The sequence below is a fragment of the Fusarium odoratissimum genome (assembly GCF_000260195.1).
Source record: "Fusarium odoratissimum NRRL 54006 unplaced genomic scaffold supercont1.2, whole genome shotgun sequence".
NCBI lineage: Eukaryota > Fungi > Ascomycota > Sordariomycetes > Hypocreales > Nectriaceae > Fusarium > Fusarium odoratissimum.
The window spans coordinates 262,829-280,563 of NW_022158688.1; the positions used below are offsets into that span (position 1 = coordinate 262,829).

The window sequence follows — 17,735 nt, forward strand, 5'->3', positions numbered from 1 at the left end:
TAACATATATACGTTTTGATCATGCACTGAGAGTTATTCCGGCATCGCAGATCGCCCTCGGAGGATTTCCAGCACATTTCAGAGCCATCACGCCACCCGTTTACGAACACCAACCAAATATTCCCCCGAGGCAATGTACAGTACACTATGATGCCGGTACTGAATTTTCTGATCTGGTACGATCGTGAGGTCAAATCGTCGCAGCAGAACAGCCAGGATGAGCCGGACTTCCTTCAACGCGAAGCTGCCAAAATTAGCACCTATCGTCGAAAAGACTGAACGGGACCTTACTGCTTGCCAATACACACTCGTGAGCCTGCTGAGAACGGATACCAATTCTTTTCGGCAGCCTTTTCGCCTGCATGCCCAGAGATCCATCTCTCAGGAATGAACTTGTCAGCGTCGGGATAGACGCGAGAATCACGGTGGAGAGCTGTTGTGTCTGCTGTAACCAATGTCTAATTTTGTTAGTCGCGTTTTTGCAGGCACAACGCCAGTGACTTACACCAGCCGGAAGAACATAATCTCCAACCGTCACGGGCTCCAAAGCCTGTCGCGCAAAGCCTTTTAATTGACACTAGTTAGCACCATGCCTGAGAAGGAATAAATGAACAACTTACCGCCAGCTGCGGGGGGTAGCATGCGAAGTGTCTCGTGGATGACTGCATTCAGATATGGCAAGTTATGAGTGTTCTCGTCGACAATCGGATCGCTCGATGATGCGAGAAGCTCATCCAGCTCTGTCTTCAGTGCCTGATGAGCAGCTGGGTTCTCTAGAAGTTTCATCAGGCAGAAAGTTGCCGTCACGGCAGATGTGTCGCTCCCAGCCAGTCTCCATGTTATCAGCAATTGATGCCCTCGCAAGGAAAATGAGGACTTACAGGAACACAAACATCTCAGCTTCGATGTCCTCCATACTCAACTTATCAGGATTTTCAGCTGAAGCCTCGAGAAGCATGTCAAGAAGGTCTCTCCGCTCGCTCTCCTTCTGGCTGTGCAGCCGCTTGTCGATGATGCCTTGGACAATTGCATCGAGCTGTTCATCTCGAGGCTTACCAAAGAGACTCAATAGAGGCACAGTTTGGTACAGGGCTGCTTTCTTCATGTAGTTGGTGATCCTCGTCTTTAGCGGATGGTGGCCCTGGCGAACAAGGCCAAAGGAGCCTCCAAAAGAGCATTCAGCCATGATGTCCTGGATCTGTCAATTATCTCCAAACGTGTGTAAGAATTGAGTGTACTCACTGAAGCAAGACTGCTGAGCAGATCATAGATGTTGACAGTCGCTGTCCCGCCGCCAGCAGCGCAGCGCTCTTCCAGTACATCCTCCAGAACCTGAACACAGCCGTGCATCAGCGGCTCCAGTGCTTTGAGGTAGCTCATTGAGAAGCCATTCGAGAGCAGTCTTCGCTGGAACAATGTTAGGACCTATATGCTATTTCGTACCGGTTTCTCACTCTAATGCGATATTTGGCCTTGTCTCTCTCCGTAAACAACGTCGCGACGTGCGGGTTCTGTCGATATTTCTCATAGAGAGGACTCTTATGCAGATCCCATTCCACGAGAACGCGATGGACCGATACTGGGTCAGACACCAAGACCAGATTCGGGGCTGTAAGATTGAGTAAACTTGCATGGGCTATCTATGTTGGGAGACTTACTGACTCGCACGACATCGCCGTATTGATGATGAAGGTCCTGTGCGAGAAAAGGTGCAGTGCCCTTCAAGAACGCCAAACGCCATGGCAGTGGTGAGAGTTTGTTCCAGAACGGCCCTGGAACTCTGGACAGGGGACCAGTAAATCCAAAGATTAGCGCCTTTAGTACCCGTCGCAGCAGCTCTAGGCTTACAGCGAACAGCGCTAACGTGGTGTAAGAATACAGCAGGTTCAGCATCATGACACGATTGAACGATTCAAATTCAGTGTAAAATATGTTAATATTACGTTGTCTTCTTTATACGCTGTATCGTTAACTCGCAAAACTCGCCGAGAATGGCGGAAATGCCCCGAGCCAACACCTCAGGTGATATATCACCCGAATCGCACCACTAAATCACTCCTCCAGGCCTAAATCCTGCGACACAACAATGCGACCAGTACAGAAGCTCAACAATGGCGGAAGAAGAGTCGAGCGCGCAGATTCGCGCAGCTAGCAGAACCATGGAAGGTTATAGGCTTCATCTTTCGGTTATTGGGTGTGGAACGCGCGGAAACAATTCCAGGAGTGATGCTAACTGCTACAGATTGACGTTTGGTCTCTTCCTGTCTGCGCTGGAAACGACGATCGTATCGACAACGCTTGACACCATCGCAAAGCATTTTGACGATGAGCGCGAGTACTCGTGGATAGTCACTGCTTACATGGTCACCTTTAACGGTAAAGCTCTCAACTTACCTTGATGCCGTTTACCAACCACCGATCAGGCTTCTTGCTTCTACATGCGCGATTGAGCGATGTCTTTGGCCGCTTCACCGTCTTCTACGCCTGCCTCGCCATCTTCGCTCTATTCTCTGGCGTTTGCGGAGCAGCACAATCCATGACACAATTGTAAGCGGCTATTCTCAACCCAGTCACTTGCTGTGACTAATTATCGAGAGAATTGTCTTCCGCGCTTTCCAGGGCCTCGGCGCCTCTGGCCTTTTCTCACTAACAATGGTGATTGTCCCTGACGTTACTCCCGATCGCTGGCTGGGTTTGTACTCTGGCGTTGTGAGCTCAGTGTTCGCCTTCTCGAGTGTTTTGGGCCCGGTGTTGGGCGGCGTTTTGGCCCAGCATTCGACGTGGAGATGGGTGTTTTTACTCAAGTATGTGAGAATTCACGGCCGCGATACTTCCAGGACTGATTATGCCTCAGCTTACCCGGTGCAGCAGTATGTGCCTTTTTGCTGCTCCCGTCACTCAGATGGAAGAATGATTCCAAGTCTGTGAGGAATGGATGGAGGGAAATTGACGCACCCGGCGCGTTCCTCTTCTTGGCTGCCACGATTTTTCTGATCTACGCTCTACAGAGTGCCTCGACGGTTGGTGATGGAAACGGCTGGTCGAGCCCGGCCATTATTGGCTGTTTAGTCGGTTCTGGAGTGTCGCTGATCATGTTCATTGGGTATGAATTGGTGCTCCCCCGATACTCATCGATTGCTCCATTCTTCCCTCTTCCGTTGCTTCTGCAGCCGGACATTGCGCTTCTCATGATGTGGGTACGAACAATCCCGTATCTCAGTCTTCTATTGACTTGGGAATTTTAGATCTGCTTTCTTCATGGGTAGCTCGTTCTACTCTACCATTATCCAACTACCCCAGCGTCTACAACACGTCAATGGCAAGTCCCCAACAACAGCAGGCGTTCTTCTCCTGCCAGTGCTTCTCCCATCAGCGGGCTTCTCTGCGCTATCTGGAGGTCTTTATCGCAAGTTTCCTGCAGCGACACCTCTGCTTCTTTTTTGCGGTGGTGTCCTTCAAGTTATTGGTGTCGGGCTGATGTCTACTCTACCAACTGGGTCATCTGTTTCGAACAGTCAATATGGGTTTGAAGTCATGACAGGCATTGGCTTTGGACTCATGCTTCCATCTTTCATGATTCTCGCGCGAGATTGGGTATCTGAGGAACAATACGGTAAGTAAACACCATCAAAGTGGCTACCTTCGTTAACCCGCATCTCAGCGACCGCCATGGGCCTCGTGAATATGTTCAGAACTTTGGGCGGCTGCGTCTCAATTGCAGTCTGCGGCGCAATTCTCAACAAAGAACTTGACAAGGCATCCAGGATCGCAAACAATAAATCGGCCTATGGGGATATCTACAACGAGCAATTCTTTGTCATGGCCAGCTTATCTATACCGTCTGCGCTGGCTGCTGGCATCATCTTGATGAGACAGTACACCAAGAAAGGTGTTTTCAGGCTAGCACCTGGCTCAGGCACTGTTAGCAGTTAGAGACGAGTGCTAGCCAGCATAGGTGGTGATATTGGTTGGTCTCGGCGGGTTTCATATCCCACTTTAATACTCGCCGAGCCGAGTTTTATACTAGGCAGATTGAATAAATACCTAAGAGTAAAGTCTCAACAATACCCACCTCGTTCTCAATGGCTTTTGGGCATATATTTTATATCAATATTCATTCAATATGCGTATCCTTTGTCTCCATGGTGCTGGCACCAACTCCGAGGTAAGGAGTTCCTAGATAACGCACCGACGATGATAGCTAACCAAGATGGGTAGATCTTTAAAATCCAGCTTGGTATGAAGTCAATCCTCGCACTGCACATCCTGAGCTAACTCTAACAGGTCCTGTAATTCACCATCTCCTCCAAGATGATCCAACACTTTCGTTCGAGTTTTACGATGCAGAAGTAGAATGCCCTCCTGCTCAAGGTAAGATCTTGCCCCAATTGCGCCAGTCCTACCCTAATCACATACAATATAGGCATCGAAGCATTATCCGAGGGACCTTTTTACCAATGGTACTTATGGGACCATTTACAGAAGATCCCACCGGCCCAAACCGCCACCAACGCGATCGACAACGTCCTCGACATAATAGCAGAAGAAGGCCCCTTCGACGGTGTAGTCTGCTTCTCCCAAGGCGCAGCCATAACAGCATCCGTGCTCGCACACTACTCCAAAAAGAACCCACTCGAGCCCCAGACCAACTTATTTAAGTTTGCAATGTTTATCTGCGGCTCTAAGCCCTTTACGTACGATGGCATGAATCGTATAGATCAGTGCGGCAAGCCTGTTGTTCAGATACCTACGGTGCATGTGGTGGGCAAGAAGGATCAATGGTATAAAGAGAGCCTGGGGTTGTTTGCGCTTTGTGATGCTCACTCTGCCAAGATTTATGACCATGGGCAGGGGCATTCGTTGCCGGTCAATCCTCAGACGACCGGGGTTGTGGCGCAGATGTTTAAGAATTTGAGCGCGAAGGCAGATTTTGCTTGTTGATAAATTTCTCGGGTTGGTTATAAGTACGATTACATGCCGTGTGACCTTGCCTCTCAGGGTACTGATCAATAATTGATGTAAAAGCTCTCGGATCAACGGAAACATGACATCATGGGGTCACCGGGCTGTGAATTGTTGCTGCTACAGAAGCTTATAGTTCCTTTAGCACAAAGACTGTTTAGTGAGCAGCGTCAAAGGAACCGTGGATCGCCCAATGGATATGTTAAATAAAATCTGGAAGCGCACTGATGACAAGGTCTGACTTTATTCGTAAGTTTGTGGGTTATTGTGCAGCTTGACTACGCCAAGTTTCATGATATTTATGTCCAATTAAGTATTAATGGGTACAGTAGATAGTAACTTCTCTTGTTACTACAAGAATCAGTATTTGAATTATACTGTTAATGCCAAAGTTAATCCGTAGCAGCTCATTACCATCACTTTTAGAATTCCATAACCTGGAGCTATCTATAATTCTCCGTATTTTTCCGAGTTCGCATAAATCTCCTAGCGTCATTCTTTGTTTTCCGAACTCAATTCCCCCACCTTCAACACCCTTACAGGGATTGCCAGGCCAGAATATCAATCCCTGATAGGTCAATTCACCGACCCGATCAGGGTCTCAGGGTCGCTCGTCACCTCAACGACGTGGCAACATGGTTCATAGACAAGTACTGTCATAACACGTCCTGATATCAAATCTCATTTGCAGCGGCATGTAATGCCGACCTTCAGTACAACACTGCCATGTAACGCTAATACGCATTTGTTGAGGCTGTCAGCTAAAATATCCTTAGACAACCACTATGAAGGTACCCCTGCTTCCAAAAGTCTAATCGCGAAGCGAGCGGTCAAAAGGACTACGGGACTGAATCATGCACTTTTGACTTTCTAGGATGTTAAAAAAAGACAAATAGCTCCACATAGCACCTAGAATTTATGTAATACATCTCAACCTCATCACCATGTCATATTTTCAGTCCCAGGACCAGTCACGCAGACCTTCACCATGCAGTCTTGGTCACATCTCGGAGCTTCAGCACTGATGCTCGCCAACATGGTCTCAGGTCTAAGCATTAAAGTTGACGCCAAGGCTGGAAATTCTTGCGAGTATACTGCGCCTTGGCAGACTCTTCCCGAGCTTCCACCTATGCCCAAGGCCAACTTCGAGGGCACAGCACCGATTGACGGCATTGATCTATGGTACGCGACATTCGGCGCGCCGCTCGAAGAGACTAAGGCTAAAGGCCTTAACCCTGTTGTTTTCCTCCATGGTGGCTTTGCCAACAGTGATTACTGGGCCAACCAGATCAACCACTTCAAGGATCACCAATACACTTTGATCACAATCGATTCTCGAGCTCAGGGTCGTTCGTCAGATGATATTAGCCGCCCCTTAACCTATGATCTCATGACCGAGGACGTCATTGGCTTAATGAATCACCTTGGAATTGATAAGTTCTCAACTGTCGGTTGGTCTGACGGCGCATGCATTTCTTTCGACCTCGCCATGAACTTCACCTCTCGCCTCGACCGCTCCTTTGCGTTCGGCGGTACTTACAGCCCCGAGAACATCAACACTACTGCTGCAGAGAGTCCTGTGTTCTTGGAGTATATGGAGAGAGTTCAGGAGGAGTATAAGAAGAACTCGCCATCAAAGGGTTCGTTCCATGACTTCGAGGAGAGAATGAACACGATGTGGGGGAGTCTGCCAGACTGGGATGCAAAATCCTTTGCCAAGATTCCTACGCCATACTCTGATCCTAATGCTCCCATCATGTGGATTGTTGATGGAGACTCTGAGGAGGCTGTCACTCGCTCTACTCCTGGCGAGATTCATAGCTGGGTAAGTCAGCCCTTACAGAGTCTTCTTTTACTTGCTGACGTGTGTATCAGATCTGGGGTTCTGACCTCGTTATCCTACCCGGAGTCAGCCACTTTGCGTAAGTCACTGCATCAAGGTATCTATGCGACATCAATTAACTTCTCACAGTTTCATGCAAGACCCAGAGACGTTCAACGTCATGGTCGAGCGTTTCCTCGAGATGCCTCGGTTCCCAGGCGAGCTATAGAGTATCACTCGACCAGAACGTCTAGTACTTGATGGCATTTAGCATAATGGTCTACTGCGATGATGAGGAGATCATGGGACACCATTCATTCATTTAGTTTAAATATTCAGGTATTAGAACCCAATACTTCTCGATATACTATTTGTAATCAGCCCATCCACTTCTTCACAGTTTCCCCCGCCCAGTCACCAATAGCCCTCTTCTCTGTCCAAGCCCACTTCCCAACGGTAATAGAAGCCAAAGGCACAAGCCCGAGAGTAAATAACCCAACAAGCCATAGATCCCAGTTCTTAGCCTTGAACTGTGACATCCGCATATCAGCTGTCTGCAAATGCATCGGTCGCAGTTCCTTCTTGCCATCAAAGCATCCTTCAGTATCGTACATGACCTCTTCGATGAGATCTGCACCTAGTTCCTTACGGCGTGATGCGGCTCTGGCGATGCGCTGCATACGTATGCAATTACGTTGATATGATCCATCCTTGTCCTCGGATAGCAACTTGATCTTTTGGCAGACTTCTTCTGGAGTGAAGCGGAATTTGTCAAGGGCTTCAGAGGTTCCACTTGCGACAAGGCGGGGTACGTTAGAAATCTGATCAAAGAAGAAGCCAATGGCCAGCATCGGCTTCCCGTGGTAAAGGCCCTCGTTGGCACTGGAGCCACCACCGTGGGTTAGGTAGATAGCTGTGTGATCATGGTCTAAAATGGCACGCTGTGGTGCAAAGGTTGTGATGAGAAAGGATGGGTGTTCACCCTTGAACAAGGATGCAAAGGTAAAAGCTTTGCCACCTTTGTCAGTGAAGTGAAGACTGGCATCAACATCTCGACGTGCAGCCTCAGAGATGGACCAAATAACTCCATCAATGAGACCTTGGTCCATTGCAGCGACTAGTCCTTGGACGAGTTTAGCGGCATGGTCGTTAGACAGGATGATATGGGTACCAAGAGCCAAGTATAAGGTCTTCTTATGATTCTCCAAGAAAGACTCATACGGCTCTGAGAGGGGAGGATAAGCATCGGCAAGAATAGGACCAACTGCTTGGACCAGCGGCGGAATATCCTTTGGCACCTCAAGCCCAAAGAATGAGTTGATCAAGACCAGGTAATTAGGTTTGCGTGGAGTTGGTAGCTTGTAGTTCACCCCAGCATCTTGTCTCATTTTCTTGGTCCACTTGACCCATTTGATGATTGAAGGCAACGCTTTGTAAATAACAAGCTCATTCCTGAAACGCAGCCACATCGAAGCATTCTCAGAAGTCAATGTCCCTTCAATCTGAAACCCTGGCTGACCGGGGATGTAAGAGCAAGGACACATCAAAGCCGGCATCTGAGGATACACCATGGTCATGGGGATGTGATACTGGTACAGGATATCCTTGACGGCGTCGACGAAAAAGTCAGCGACTATCATGTCAGGTTTTGTAGCAGGATCATCGACAATGCGCTTCAGATGCTGATAAGTTTGTGTCCAGTACGAGTCAAACAGATACTTGGAGTCCATGACACCAGCGAAGCCCTTTGAGGCGTCCCATTCTCGCATGCGGAGATAATGAGCTTCGAGTTCTTCATGTGAAGGGCCGGGGCCCATGAGGTGAAGCTGGCTGATGTACTCGTAGCCTTTTGTCCATGACTCTTGACCTTCAAGAGTTGCAAAGTCAACAACGTGGCCTCGCTGGGCAAGAACCTTTCCCAGTTCCAGAACTGGGGCTACGGACAGAAGCGTTAGCGATGGGAGGCCAAAGCCCGGTGATGGAGTCTTACCAGCGTGAGTGTAGCCGCCCACAGTAACGACCATCAAAACCTTACGAGGTGGGTTCGGAGGAGTCATGATTGCGATAGAGGCCACAGAACCAAGAGGCGCCCGTAGAGAGTACAGTTGATTCAACAGCGCATTCGTAAGGCGATGCAAAAAAGGCAGCCTGAGCTGATATCGGCGAGATGGAGATGTAGAGCGGGGGAAATAGAAAACAAGAGAAACTCGCCGAGCGGGAGATCAGCTCCATTAAATTACCCGAGAATCCCTGCCGAGAATCCTTCGGACCAACGACTTTCTCTATTGAGCTTTTGAGACTGTTGGATCGAACGATTGATGCGTCGGAAGTGGCCAGCCAATCAGAATAGCCAATATGTCGATAAGCGTGGACTTCACCCAACCAGAAAATGGTGTAAGTCAGGATAGACGTCGATATAGAAGGACCAAAAGCCCAACGTTGTTTCAAATTAGATAGATCCAAGCGCCTTTCGTTAGATTATTCATCATTTTATCAACTTGTCCTTATTCAACATGAACGGAAACGGCACCAACAGCCATACCAAGGGTCATAATGGCACAAACGGGGAGGCCAACGGCGCCCACAAGTCCAAAATTGACCCGAACATGCCAATCGCCATCACTGGTATCAGCACGAGATTTCCAGGTGGTGCTGATACACCTGAAGCTCTTTGGAGAATGATCTCCCAGGGCAAAAGTGCCTGGTCAAAGGTGCCCGAGGATAGATTCGCTCTGGATGCCTTTTATCATCCTGACCCAGACCGAAATGGCGCTGTGAGTTAATTGAGTTGATTGGGAGTTATGTGGCCTGATACGTGTTAGATGAATGTTGTTGGTGGACATTTCTTGGATGAAGATATTGCGTGCTTTGATGCGCCCTTCTTTGGCATCAGCCGCAATGAAGCCAAGGTACGACCACCACCAGATACGCTGGCTTTACAGCACTGACGATAACAGGCCATGGACCCTCAACAAAGACTGCAGTTAGAGTCAGCCTATGAGGCTCTCGAGAACGGTCAGTCCCTCTCTCAGGCCGCTAACATAACTAACATCATCAGCCGGCATCTCAATCGACCAAGCCTCGGGCACAAAAACATCCGTCCACATTGGCGTCTTCAACAAAGACTACGCCGACATAATGTGTCGTGACCCCGAGACTGGCCCTCTCTACCAAGCAACCGGCAACGGCCAATCCATCCTCTCAAACCGAATCTCCTACTTCTTCAACCTCAAAGGCCCCAGCGTGACCGTCGACACAGCCTGTTCCTCCTCCCTCGTGGGTCTACACCTCGCTGTCCAAGGCCTACGAATGGGTGAAGCCGAACAGGCCATAGTTGGCGGAACAAACCTCATCTTCAGCCCTGATATCATGGTTGCTATGAGTTTACTAGGCTTTTTATCCCCGGATGGAAGGTCTTATGCTTTTGATCATAGGGCGAAGGGTTATGCGAGGGGTGAAGGTATCGCGACGCTCGTTCTCAAACCGTTGGATAAGGCTGTGAGGGATGGTGATCCTATTCGCGCTGTTATTCGAGGAACGGGCGTTAATTCTGATGGGAGAACGGCGGGCATTACGCTTCCGAATGGTGATGCGCAGGCTGAGCTTATTCGTGAGGTTTATGCCAACGCTGGTCTTGATCCTGCTGAGACGGGATACTTTGAAGCGCACGGTACAGGCACCCAGGCTGGAGATCCCATGGAAGCTGGTGCTATTCATCGCGTGTTTACCGCTGATCGCCAGCGCTCTTCGCCTTTGTATCTTGGGTCAATCAAGACGAATATTGGGCATTTGGAGGGTGCGAGTGGACTTGCTGGTGTCGTCAAGGCGGTGCTGTGTCTTGAGAAAGGACAGATTCCGCCGAATATGAACTTTGAGAAGCCGAATGAACGACTTGACCTCGAGGCATGGAACATAAAGGTATGTACGACGGGTGCCGCGGCGGATCATTTTACTGACTTGGATAGGTTCCCACGGAGCTTACACAATGGCCCGCGGACGTCCCTCGCCGTGCTTCAGTCAACAGCTTCGGCTATGGCGGTACGAATGCCCACGTCGTTCTTGACGGCTACGACACAACGCAGCACGAGATGAAGACTATCGACACAGACATCGATCGAAGAGTTTTTGTAGTTTCAGCAGGTCATCAAGAAGCAGCATCCTCGCTCTTCGCTCGCATGGCATCTTACCTCCGCGACATCCCAGCCGAGAAACACGCTCGCCTTCTTCAACAACTCGCCTACACTCTTTCCCAGCGTCGCTCTCAATTGTCCTACCGAATGGCTATCTCAGCAAGTTCTGTAGATGAACTCATTGACACCTTTGAGAACGGAAAGCTCAGTCTCGTTAAGTCGCAGAGGGTCTCGCGTCTTGGTCTCGTCTTCACGGGTCAAGGTGCACAGACTGCGCAAATGGGTGTTGGACTCATGCATCAATATGGCGTTTTCGCCGATAGTCTGAATCGCGCTGGAGCTACTCTCAAGAACATTGGATGTACTTGGGATCTTGTTGAAGAACTCTCCAAGGATGCTGAGACAAGCCTTGTCAATGAGCCTCTGTACAGCCAACCTCTTTGCACGGTTGTGCAGATTGCGCTGGTGGACTTGCTTCGCTCGTGGGACGTTCAACCTACTGCTGTTACGGGACACTCCAGTGGTGAGATCGCAGCTGCGTATGCTGCCGGTGCTCTGTCGCATGAAGCTGCCGTGATTGCGGCGTACTACCGTGGTGTCGCATCATCGAAATTGGCAGCGGACTCTAGTGTCAATGGGAGCATGGCTGCTGCTGGACTATCGCCCTATGAAGCTCAAGGATATCTTGACAAGTTGACTAGAGGAAATCTGGTGATTGCTTGCTACAATGCGCCTTACAATGTCACCCTCTCTGGAGATGTTCCCGCTCTCGATGAGCTTGAGTCTCTACTGCAAGACACAGGCGTCTTCTTCCGCCGTCTCAAGGTTCCTGTCGCGTACCACTCTCCTCACATGCAGCAGATTGCCAACGTTTATCGCAAGTCCCTCGAGTCTCTTCCCAAGCCTGCAGCGAGTGACTCAGACGTGCAGTTCTACTCTTCCGTCACTGGCACATTGACGCCCATATCTGAACTCAACGCTGAGTACTGGGTCCGAAACATGACTTCACCAGTTCAGTTCACGTCTTCTCTGAAGAGCATGTGTCTCGGCCTCAAGCCAGATGGGAAGCGTCTTACTCGTGGTAACAAGATGAACGTGCAGATGCTGGTTGAAGTTGGTCCTCACTCTGCCCTCGCTGGCCCCATCAAGAGCATCCTCAAGGATCCTTCGTTCAGCAGCAAGGCACAGCTCCCCTACACCTCTTGTCTTGTCCGCAAAGAAGATCCTCTCTGTACTGTTCAGAAAGCTGCGGGTGATTTGTTCATGAACGGATACGCCGTCAATCTCGCGCGCATCAACGAGCCAATTGACGGTCCTTGTCCTCGCGTCCTCCCCGATCTTCCGCCATATCCTTGGAACCACTCACAGCGATACTGGCATGAGTCTCGAATCAGTAAGAACTATCGTCTGCGAGACCAGCCTCGCAAGGATCTCATCGGCGCACCAGTGTCCGATTGGAACCCGACTGAACCCCGCTGGCGAGGCTTCATTCGTCTGTCTGAACTCCCTTGGATCAAGGATCACAAGGTGGAGGGAAAGATTCTCTACCCAGCCGCTGGCATGATCGCCATGGCTGTTGAAGCGATGCGACAATTGGCTGATGCTGATCAAGTCACCGAGTTTGAGCTGCGCGACATCCAGATCGGCAAGGCGATTATGATTAGTGAGGAAGACGGAGATTTGGAGACCATGTTCACCGCACGACCGTGGGGTACTTCTGCTGTCGAGTCTTCCAATCATTGGTGGGAGTTCCGACTCTTCACTGTTAGCGAAAACGAAGGCTGGAGTGAGCACTGCCGTGGTTGTATCGCTGCTGTGAAGGGCTACTCCTCTGGCGACCTCGGCGGTGCGAAAGAAACGAAGCTCCGCGCTGAGACATCGCACAATCTCGTCGCTCAACATGAAGAAGCCTGCGACAACGCTGTCAATACTCGTCGTATGTATGATGACCTCGAACACGTCGGTCTCTACTACGGTCCTTCATTCCAGAACATCTCCAACCTTGGAAGCGCCAAGAAGCAACCTCTCGTGTACGCCAACGTTACAGTCCCCGGCACAGCAGAACTCATGCCTCACAAGTTTGAGTTCCCTCATCTTCTGCACCCTGTCACTCTCGACTCTGTGCTGCAGACAATCTTCCCCGCTCTGGCATCTGGCGACAAGGATTTGTCCAGTCCTCTTGTACCTACGTTCATCAAGCGAATGATGGTTGCCAACAGGCCCTGCAGTTCGCCCGGACAGGTCCTTAAGGTTGCCTCATCAGCGTTATGGAAGGGCTTCAGACACGCAGATGCTGACATCACTGCGCTGGATACTAGTGATGGCCTGGCGATGATTGAGATTCAGGGCTTGCGATGCTCTTCAATCGCGCACATGGTCGCTGCCGACACTAACACCGACAGTCGTAAGCTCTGCTTCAATATGATCTGGGATGACGACCTCAGTCTTTTGGAGGCCAAAAACCTCAACAAGGTCCTTCCATCAACGGCTGCGACCGACGAGATCTCAGCTGAGATTCGCGACATGGAGACTGCAGCGTTCTTATACATGAAGCAGGCTGTTGAGACTCTCAAGCCAGAGGAACGCGCTAACATGTCCTCGCACCACCGTTTGTTCTACGATCAAATGGTCGGGGTCTGTCAGCGTGCTGAGAAGAAGGACTTTGCTCTTCAGTCCTCATCTTGGGAGTCTCTCTCTGATGATGAACGTCAAGACTTGGCGAAGAAGGTTGCTTCATTCAGCGCTGAGGGTGAAATGATCTGTCGCATGGGCGAGAATCTCGTTCCAATTCTTCGTCAAGAAGCCGATCCTCTCACTCTTATGCTAGAGAACGATCTTCTTTACGATCTCTATCGTACTGCCCTGGGTACCGACCGCTGCTACGAGCAGATGTCAAAGGTCATCCAGAAACTCTCCCACAAACAGCCCGATCTCAAGATCCTCGAGATTGGAGCTGGTACAGGCGGTGCGACGAAGCCTATCCTCCAGACGCTTGGTGGCCATGAGCCTGGATCGTACCCTCGTTTTGCACAGTATGACTTCACCGACATCTCGAGTGGGTTCTTCGAGAAGGCTCAAGAGAACTTCAAAGCCTGGGCTCCATTCGTAAACTTCAAACGTCTCGACGTTGAGGGTAACTTGCAAGATCAGGGCTTTGCATTTGGGTCTTACGACGTCATCATCGCAGCCAACGTTCTTCACGCCACGGGCACCATGAAGAAGACGATGCAGAACGTGCGAAACCTTCTGAAACCAGGTGGCAAGCTCATCCTCATGGAAGTAACGCATCTTCTTCTCCGTGGTTCCGTCATCTTTGGCAACCTGCCCGGCTGGTGGCTCGGCGCAGGTGAAGGCCGTACTCATGGACCTACTCTGACTGAAGAGTCGTGGTCTGACCTCTTGCGCGACACTGGGTTCTCGGGACTGGATATTTGTCTGAGAGACTTCCCTGACTATGAGGAGTGTATGTACAGTGTCATCGTCACTACTGCTGAACGGGAGGAGAAGAGCACTTACCCGTCTGCTGTCATTGTGGACTCTTTTGGCTGTGATGGTGTAGCGACGAAGCAATTGATTCAAGGCTTGAAGAACCTGACTGGTGTTCAGCCGGAGATCTGTAGTCTGGATGAGTACGCTTCGACTGATGTTTCTGACAAGGTCTGCGTCTGTCTCGATGAGATTGTCCAGCCAATTGTCCACCAGATTGACGAAGCCAAGTTTCTCAAGGTCCGCAGCATTGTTTCATCCAGCAAAGGTCTTCTTTGGGTTTCGCGCAACGGTACAACTGGCGAAACTCTCCCTGAAGTCAGTCTTATGACCGGGCTCGCTCGATCCATCCGCTCAGAGGATCAGACCAAGCGCCTCGTCACTCTCGACCTCGACAACTGTACCTCTCAAACAGCCTCAGACGCTGCCAGCACCATCCTTGAAGTTTTTCAGGGTCTTTTCCGTCGCGAGGATGACATTTCCAAGAATGACTGGGAGTTTCGCGAGCGCGATGGTCGGCTTATGATTCCCCGCGTTATTGAGGACGTTCCAGCGAACCAGTACATCGCTCACGAGACTCAGGAGCCTGTACCTGAACTACAATCCTTCCATCAGCCCGGCAGGCCCCTGAAGCTCGAGATTGGTATCCCCGGATTGCTCGATACACTCCGCTTCAAGGATGACCCAACCTTTGAGGCGCCAATCGGCGATGATGAGGTCGACATTCGCGTCGCTGCATCTGGTGTCAACTTCCGCGATATCATGGTCGCCATGGGTCAGCTTGTCGACAACTTCCTCGGCTGTGAATGCAGTGGTACCATCACTCAAGTCGGTTCCAACGTCACGCACCTCAAACCGGGCGATCGCGTCTGTACCTGGACCCTTGGCTGTTACAGCACATACGTCCGTAACCCCGCCACCCTCGTGCAGAAGATCCCCGACGAAATGGCCTTTGAGGTCGCTGCCTCTCTCCCTATCGTGTACTGCACAGCTTACTTCGCCATCATCGACACTGCAAGGCTTCAGAAGGGTGAGAGAATTCTCATCCACGCTGCGGCAGGTGGTGTAGGTCAAGCTGCTATCATGCTGGCCAAGATGGTCGGCGCAGAGATTTACGCGACTGTTGGAACAGCTGATAAGCGGAGGTTCTTGATCGAGACGTATGGCATTCCTGATGATCATATCTTCTCTAGTCGCGATAGCTCTTTTGCTGATGGCATCCGACGCATGACGAATGGGAAGGGTGTTGAAGTTGTACTTAATTCGCTTGCGGGTGAGTTACTTCGTGAGACGTGGCATTGTATCTCAATGTTTGGGCGCTTCATTGAGATTGGCAAGCGGGATATCGAGATTAACACGAAGCTCGAGATGACGCCCTTCATTCGCAACGTCACTTTTGCCTCTGTTGATCTCACAGTCATCTTCCGTCATCGCAAGCCTCTCGGTGCCGCTGCCCTCAACTCAGTGATGGATCTTCTCCGAGAGAACAAGGTTCATGAGATCAGTCCCATCACTACATACCCGGTCTCCCAAATTGAGGATGCCTTCCGAGTGATGCAAGCTGGTAAGCATCTAGGCAAACTCATCATCACAGCAGGCGCAGACGATCTTGTCAAGGTTCTTCCCAAGAGTGAAGAGACTCTTCAATTGCCCGCTGACGCCTCATACCTTCTCGTGGGTGGTCTTGGAGGTTTGGGTCGAGCCACCTCTGCTTGGCTTGCTGAGCATGGTGCCAAGAACCTTATCTTCGTCTCGCGATCGGGAACTTCCAAGCCTGAAGCAGCCGCACTAGTTGAACGTCTTGAGAAGAATGCCGTCAATGTCGCTGTTCTTCGCTGTGATGTGTCAGACTATGAGAAGCTCTCTGCTGGTGTTCACGATGCTCTCAAGACGATGCCTCCAATTCGAGGTCTCATCCATGGTGGAATGGTTCTCAACGTAAGTTCATCCCAAGCATTCGCATCAAAAATGTTTCACTGACAATTACAGGACTCCATCTTCGAAGCCATGTCCTATGCTCAATACCAAGATGCAATCCGTCCCAAGGTCACTGGAACCATCAACCTCCACAACCTCACCAAACATATGCCCCTTGACTTTTTCATCATGCTCTCCTCAGCCGCCGGTGTCGTCGGTAACTCGAGTCAAGCCAACTACGCAGCCGGCGGTGCATTCCAAGATGCCTTTGCTCACTTCCGCACCGAACAAGGTCTTCCAGCTGTGACTCTAGATCTCGGTGGCATTGACGACGTTGGCTTCGTCGCTGAGAATGCAGATTACGTCGTCAACCTTGAGAGATGGGGTTACTTGACCATTTCTCAGGCCGAGTTCTTCTCCATGATCAAGCAGGCTATTCTTCAGCCCCAGCGCTCTGCCACGAACTGTCAAGTTGTTACTGGCCTTGGTACTCAGGGCATGGCTGAAGAAGGTAGCGACGCAAGTCCCGATGAACTACCATTCTGGTTCCGCGATGCCAAGTTCTCTCATCTTCTCCAAATGGGCAGAAAGCAAGTCCACGAGACAGACTCAGAAAATGGCCTACGCCTCACCGAGTCAATCCCTGCAGCTGAGTCTCTCGCTGAAGCTACTAATCTCATCTGCGACGCCATCATTGAGAAGATGGCCAAGATGCTGGGCATGCCTGCTGAAAGCATTGATGCGTCTCAGTCTATGGCTGCTTATGGACTGGACTCGCTTGTGGCAGTTGAGTTGAGAAATTGGCTGTTTAGAGAAGCCAAGGCGGATGTAGCAGTGTTTGAAGTCCTTGGTAAGGGCTCGCTGAATGCACTGGCGGGTGATATTGCGCTCAAGAGTAAGATTCTTCCTGCTGCACTGCGCAAGGAGGCACATGATGGCGATGCTTGATTAAGGTCTTGTGATAGTTACTTGGGTAATTGATTGGCGTTATCGGTGTTGGCGTGTTGTTGTACCTTTAGATTCAGTTGACAAATTCATCATCATGGAGTTTCCATAGTATCTTTGACATTGGCTATCATGAATAATCTCCTCTTATCACATTTCTATTGCTTACTGGCTGTGATAATCTTGTCTGCCATTGCAGGTAGCGTTTCAGCCACCACATCCAGCTCTCCGTGTATCTCGGAGAGGTATTCGCCTTCCAATACCGTACTGTAAGCAGTATCGAACCCACAGCATCGCATGTTAATTATGTCCCATACTTAGCCCTTTGAGATACGACTTACCCAACTGACTGCGCCCCAGACGCGTCCCAAAGATGCGCAGCCGCGAACCAAGACTGTGACTCAAAAGTAGAAAGCCTGTTTATAATAAGCTCATACGCTTCAGGGCATGGCTTCGCCACTCCAACCATATCG

At 50.3% G+C, this 17,735-nt stretch overlaps 6 protein-coding genes across 7 annotated transcripts; 4 read left to right on the forward strand and 2 right to left on the reverse strand.

Annotated features, from left to right (window-relative positions):
* Window positions 1-1,906, reverse strand: FOIG_01677 (uncharacterized protein). Of its 2 annotated transcripts, XM_031198651.1 has the most exons (7): window positions 1,659-1,906; window positions 1,455-1,609; window positions 1,243-1,407; window positions 882-1,192; window positions 621-832; window positions 292-564; window positions 1-244 (listed from the first exon to the last, which is right to left on the reverse strand). In XM_031198651.1, exons 1-7 carry the CDS (start codon window positions 1,894-1,896, stop codon window positions 234-236), a joined length of 1,365 nt encoding a protein of 454 aa, XP_031070688.1. In that variant the 5' UTR covers window positions 1,897-1,906; the 3' UTR covers window positions 1-233. The 2 variants fall into 2 exon arrangements, with proteins under 2 accessions (XP_031070688.1, XP_031070687.1); XM_031198650.1 differs by having other exon boundaries at window positions 1-564.
* A 205-nt stretch (window positions 1,907-2,111) lies between these two features.
* On the forward strand, window positions 2,112-3,933 carry FOIG_01678 (uncharacterized protein; the record flags this gene model as incomplete). The annotated part of the gene is made up of 7 exons (XM_031198652.1): window positions 2,112-2,194; window positions 2,243-2,376; window positions 2,424-2,547; window positions 2,598-2,804; window positions 2,855-3,193; window positions 3,246-3,613; window positions 3,662-3,933. The coding sequence occupies 7 exons, from the start codon at window positions 2,112-2,114 to the stop codon at window positions 3,931-3,933; spliced, it is 1,527 nt and encodes a 508-aa protein (XP_031070689.1).
* Window positions 3,934-4,099: 166 nt separating this feature from the next.
* On the forward strand, window positions 4,100-4,941 carry FOIG_01679 (uncharacterized protein; the record flags this gene model as incomplete). Its single annotated transcript, XM_031198653.1, has 4 exons — window positions 4,100-4,165; window positions 4,219-4,237; window positions 4,285-4,371; window positions 4,424-4,941. Exons 1-4 carry the CDS (start codon window positions 4,124-4,126, stop codon window positions 4,939-4,941), a joined length of 666 nt encoding a protein of 221 aa, XP_031070690.1. The 5' UTR covers window positions 4,100-4,123.
* A 1,009-nt stretch (window positions 4,942-5,950) lies between these two features.
* FOIG_01680 (uncharacterized protein) lies at window positions 5,951-6,888 on the forward strand (the record flags this gene model as incomplete). Its single annotated transcript, XM_031198654.1, has 2 exons — window positions 5,951-6,787; window positions 6,838-6,888. 2 exons carry the CDS (start codon window positions 5,951-5,953, stop codon window positions 6,886-6,888), a joined length of 888 nt encoding a protein of 295 aa, XP_031070691.1.
* An 80-nt stretch (window positions 6,889-6,968) lies between these two features.
* On the reverse strand, window positions 6,969-9,010 carry FOIG_01681 (uncharacterized protein). Its single transcript, XM_031198655.1, has 2 exons — window positions 8,775-9,010; window positions 6,969-8,720 (listed from the first exon to the last, which is right to left on the reverse strand). Exons 1-2 carry the CDS (start codon window positions 8,839-8,841, stop codon window positions 7,162-7,164), a joined length of 1,626 nt encoding a protein of 541 aa, XP_031070692.1. The 5' UTR covers window positions 8,842-9,010; the 3' UTR covers window positions 6,969-7,161.
* Window positions 9,011-9,036: 26 nt separating this feature from the next.
* Window positions 9,037-17,443, forward strand: FOIG_01682 (uncharacterized protein). Its single transcript, XM_031198656.1, has 6 exons — window positions 9,037-9,558; window positions 9,607-9,693; window positions 9,742-9,799; window positions 9,843-10,702; window positions 10,750-16,338; window positions 16,390-17,443. The coding sequence occupies exons 1-6, from the start codon at window positions 9,298-9,300 to the stop codon at window positions 17,263-17,265; spliced, it is 7,731 nt and encodes a 2,576-aa protein (XP_031070693.1). The 5' UTR covers window positions 9,037-9,297; the 3' UTR covers window positions 17,266-17,443.
* The last annotated feature ends 292 nt before the right edge of the window (window positions 17,444-17,735 follow it).